The 5,095-nt window shown below is 57.8% G+C and overlaps 1 protein-coding gene across 1 annotated transcript in view; it reads left to right on the top strand.

The window, feature by feature from the left end:
* MYT1 (myelin transcription factor 1) overlaps positions 1-5,095 on the top strand; it is a 45,000-nt gene that overhangs the window by 22,155 nt on the left and 17,750 nt on the right. Inside the window, exons 9-10 of the mRNA XM_007462268.1 lie at positions 272-385; positions 3,604-3,818. Coding sequence (XP_007462330.1) covers positions 272-385; positions 3,604-3,818 — 329 coding nt within the window. The remainder of the gene's footprint in view (positions 1-271; positions 386-3,603; positions 3,819-5,095) is intronic.

Genomic DNA, 5,095 nt, shown 5'->3' with positions numbered 1-5,095 from the left:
CCACCCCACCCCCCCCCACCCAGAGGAGGTGCCTTTGCTCAGAGCCTTGAAGAACTTTAGGGTGCGTTTTGTCTCTGTGTCATTGGCTTAGAATTTCCAAAAACAGAAGCTGACTGAGCAGCAGGTGCTTTGAGGGCTTGAGGACAGACCTGGGGGAAAGGCCCCTCTATAGGCAAGGCAGCCTTCCCTGAGCTCCTGCTGACGCCTGGCTCCCGGCTCAGACGGGTGGGGCCTGGAGGAGGGCTCAGCTGTCCTCCTGTCCTTTCTCTAGTTTGTCTGGGTGTCCCATTGCTGCTGCCGAAAAATTAGCCAAATCTCATGAGAAGCAACAGCCACAGACGGGAGATCCTTCCAAGAATAGCTCCAATTCGGATCGGATCCTCAGGTGAGTGAAATGAATCACAGACCGGGAGGGGTGTTTTCGAACCCAAGTTCATGTGCCTGATGTGCAGTGAGGCCAAAAAACCAAAACTGGCTCAGAGTTTGGAGCGGAGAAAGGTTTATTACAAGAGCCGAGCAAGGAGGACAGGCGGCTCGTGCTCAGAAGACTCGACTCCCTGATGGCTTTCAGGCAGGGTCTTTACAGCCAGTGTGAGGGGAGAGGGTCCAGGATGGGTGATCAGCTCGTGGAACCTCTTCTGTTCAGCTGATGGTGAGGGAATTGGGTGATGTTTCGGGAACCTGAGCCTTACAGTTCCAACCAGTCTGGGGTCCACGTGCTTGCGGTCAGCATGTCATCACCATCCTCCACCGGGTGGGGGTCTTAGTTTCTGCAGAATGACTCAGAGATACGTGTCAGATTGTTACCTCTGTCTCTTCAGGAGGAACTAGGAGTCCTGTGACTCTGTTGTCCTATTAACTGATTGAACCTGCTCTTTGGAACTGGGTGGGAAGGCCTAGGGGGCTTAAAGACTGTTTTTTTATTTTTTCCTACAAACAAGAATCAGGGATGCGCAGGGGCTTTTATTTTTACCCGGGAAGGCCCTGCAGGGTCCTGCTTGGCTTCACGGGCTGCCTCCCCAAGTGCCCAGGGGGCTTCTCGCCTCTCCGCCGCTGTGTGTGCGTGTCCACACTCGTGTGTATGTGCACGTGTGTGCTGCTGTCTCCCAGGGGGGGACTTGGAGGGTGGTTTCGTGGGCCCCGAGGCCCGCACGGCTGCCCCTGCCTCGCTCTCCCCAAGGGTGTCTGATGTCACCGCTTGGGATTGTTCAGGGATTTGTTTGTGGAGTCGCTGGTCCTGTTTGGAGAGAGTGGGTTGCACCAGCCAAGGACCCCTGCTGTCTAGGGAGCCCTGGGAGCTGCTCACCCCAGGACGGACCCTGAACTGGGGAGGGGAGTGGGTGCCAGCGGCACCCTCCGGAGTGCCACTCCCCGTGACCCTTGAGGTGCTGTGTGTTTAGGTGCATATGCACACGTGTGAGTGTGTGTGCACCCGTGCGTGCGTGTAGACATGGCTCATCAATGAGGGGGCTCCTGAAAGAGCATTCAGAGCGAGTCTGCTTAGTGTGACCTCACCCGCAGGCCCCTGTAGGTGCCACGAACAAGGCCAGAGGCTGAGGAACTTTCCCAAGGCCACACACTCCCCGGCAGCCTGCCTTCAGAATCCCCTCCCAGTGGGACCGGTTCTCTGGCGCCCACCATGCTGGGGGACTCTCCCTCACCCCCGTGTCCTTGCTCAGTGGACTCCCTGCTCCCTCATCTCCGAGGAGCTAGAACTGACAGGTCATCCCGTCTAGACTCTCTGTTCCACGTCTGTCTCCCAAAGGAGAGTGTGGGAGACCAGGGCCACAGTGCCCTGCACAGGCCCGGCGTCCGGCTGTCACGAGCATGGGCGACGGCACAGACCATGGTCTGGAGGTGGGCGGGCCACCTCCGTCACCCACCTGTCCCTTCCCTGGCATGTGCCTGGCAGAGCCCCTGCCTGAGGAGCGTGGCCTCCCACCTTGGCCTCAGAGGGTCACGTGCAAGTGCTCTCCGGGCTGGGCCTGGCCCTCCCGCACTGGGGAGCCCTTGCAGCCCTGTCCTTGGGGCGCCCTGCACTCCAGCTGGCTTCTCTCAAGCGGGTGGCGCTCACGATGGTGCAAGCTGTTTCTTTCCTCCATCTTATTCCTGTTCCTCTGGCTTCTTGTCGGGTTTCTTGCCTTGATCCAAGTCACTGACAAAATGTCAAACTACCAGGCAGGTAAGGCTTGGCGAGGCCAGGGTGGGGGCCAAACAGGTGCCAAATGTGGAGGTTGTGCCCCAGGAGTGTGACTCAGTTTGTTTGCCTGTCAAAGTGGGACAACAGCGTTATCGACTTCAGAAGTTTCTCACGAGGCTTGGATGAGGCAGGGATGTCTTGTTTCCCGGGCCCTCGGTGCGGAGGCCAGAATGGTAGCAGTTGTGGCCGGGGTTCAGAGCTTTCCATCCAGGCTCCCGGTGTTGCGTGGGGCCACGTTTCTGGATGTTGTACCCCAGGGTGTGGGGAGAATCTTTGCAAAGCTTTGTGGGCATCACGGACACTGAGTCTGCTGCTGGCGGAAGCCCCGGCTGAGGAAGCCACCAAAACGTGGCACAGACGTTAAGTTTAGGACTCGTCTCCCCCCAGGGGTGCCTGAGCCCTCGCCAGCCACTTCTCAGATGCCACTGGCTGGTCCAGCGGGGCCCCCTGCCCTTGCTGGGGAAGGAGAGCCATCGGTTTCGCAAGGCCCTTCAGAGCCAGCCTATCGTGGTTGCAGGGTCTTCCTGGCACCCGGCTCCTATTTTCGGGTCACACTCAGGTTCCCATAGTGCCTGGCACCTTGGGGGCCTCACGACTGGCTCCTTCTTAATTCTACCCACCCACCTTTTCCAGACTGAAGTCACTGCGCGGCTCTCCCAGGCCTCCTCCGCTCTTCTCTCTGAGCTGACTGGTACACGAGCCCCTCCGCAGAGCAGTACAGGCCCTGTGGCCTTTCTGTGCCGGGCTGGTCTTCCTCCCGCCGTGGCTCCAGTGCTGTCAGGGCTGGTGTGTTCGCAGCATCTCTTGTGCATTTAAAGATGTGAGCTCTTTCAGAGCTTCAGTAACAGTGGCTGAATGCTTGCAGCGTCCTTTCATGCCCGTCTTTAACCCTTGCAGCAGCCCCTCCAGGGGCATCTCAGGTGACTTTCAGCAGACGACCTGGGGGGCTATAGGCCCCTCGCTGCCGCCCTGAGGCTGATTCTCAGAAACGCCTCCGTGTCCCCTCCAGGCACCCCCGCCCCCTCCCCTCTGGGGAATTGTAAGTTATTCCACCCCCAGAATCCTGCCCTGGCTGCCTGCCACCCTAAGGATCCTCCTCTAGGGCTCCCTGCAAAGGGCTCAGAAACCTGCTCTCCTCGCTCCCCCTCTGCTGACGCGGTCCGCAAGGGGACGCACACTGTCTCTTCAGGGCTCCTAGTGCTCCGTCCCTGTGGCAATTCTTCCTGCACATCAGCCCCTAGGCACCCCGTAGTGGTGGATGTGAGGGAGGGCCTGCCTGGGTCTCTGTCCGCGCCGGGGTCTGAGGGATGGCTGGGCCAGGCCACGGCACGGGGCATTGGGATGAACAGCACAGGGTCCTTGCGTCCTGTCTTCGTGATTCTCATCTCTGTCTCACGCCCCAGGCCCATGTGCTTCGCAAAGCAGCTCGAGGTCCCTCCGTATGGAAGCTACCGGCCCAGCGTGGCCTCCACCACACCCAGGGCCAACCTGGCCAAGGAGCTGGAGAGGTTCTCCAAGGTCACCTTCGACTACGCAAGTTTTGACGCTCAGGTTTTTGGCAAGCGCGTGCTTGCCCCAAAGATTCAGACCAGCGAAACCTCACCAAAAGCCTTTAAATGTAAGTTGGGGAAAGCTGCTCCCGGAGGTGTAGCGTCTGAGGGGCAGTGGAGGGGGAGCCCTCAGCAGCAGCGTGTCGGTCCTCTCCACCCTGGGCCCCCAAACGCCCCAGTCCCCCGTGGCGGCTTTCTCAGAGTCCGTGTCTCACCCATGTTGCGCACCATCAAACTGGATGTGTCTCCTCACTACACGTGAAACAAACCCAAGTCCATTATGCCGTGCGTGTCCGCAGACTTAACACCGTCGCTGCCGTGGTTCACCCTACGAGCGTGCCCTCCCCTGGCTGTCCGTTCCCAGCCAGTTTATTCTAGCTCGAGGGATGGGGGTCTGGGAGGGTCAGACAACCGCTGTGCTGAGGCTGGGTACCCGACAGATGCTTCCTGTGCGCGGGGACCATCTTGCTGGATACAACGTGCCGTTTGTGATATTAGCAACAAACTTTCCCCGTGCTTGCACTAACAAAATTCATTCCGCCAAACCTTCCAGAACAAGCCTTCCTGTCTTTTCTTTTTTGGGGGAGGGGTCACTTACTGCACTAATTTGTGAGTTGCAAGCCTATTAGCCCTGGAAATACAAATAGAATATGGAAAAGCGTCGCAGTGCACATGGGATTGGAGCTGGCGGCCCCTGGTGGCTGTTGTCAGCCCCCGGAATTGGCAGTGATGAGTTTCCTACAAGTTAATAATAGAAACACTGATCAGTACAATTGCCACCTGGAGTGCGAGTGTCTCTCCAGCTTGTTAGGACTGGGGGCTTCATGCCTTCCTGCAAGGTACCCACTTACGCTGGGGTGCTGGAAATCTGCTGGCGATGTCCTGATTACTCAGAAATCATACCTGAGAGTGACCTTATGGTTATAGCACAGTTACTAGAAAAGATAACATTTGATGCCTTCCTGTGTCGTGTTTATTTGAACGATAATGTCATTCCCCAAAGCTGTGGCTATTGGCGGAGGGGGGCGGGGGGCGACACTGAAATCGGCCTTTTGAGATGTTGTGATAAAATTTTCCTACTTGAATGATATTCCAGACACTCCTCCTACTTGCAGACTTTAGTCTCTCAGTAAGCATTCACCGACAGACAACTCGTTTTCTTTGAAATATCACGCACGCTCGAACGTCTTTGGAGGCTTTGCCCCTTCTGCCCAAGTTAGGTCAAGATAGAAACGGCCTTCTCAATACCCGACAGGGGTGGGGCTGGGGTGGGTGGCCCAGCCCTGGGCCCACCTTCACGTAGCTGCGCCCTGTGTGCTTTTGCTCCCAGCCATCCCGAAGTACC

This window comes from Lipotes vexillifer, unplaced genomic scaffold (genome assembly GCF_000442215.2).
Source record: "Lipotes vexillifer unplaced genomic scaffold, Lipotes_vexillifer_v1.1 scaffold1798, whole genome shotgun sequence".
NCBI lineage: Eukaryota > Metazoa > Chordata > Mammalia > Artiodactyla > Lipotidae > Lipotes > Lipotes vexillifer.
The sequence above is the reverse complement of the archived record's forward strand: the minus strand, read 5'-3'. Positions and strand labels throughout refer to the sequence as shown.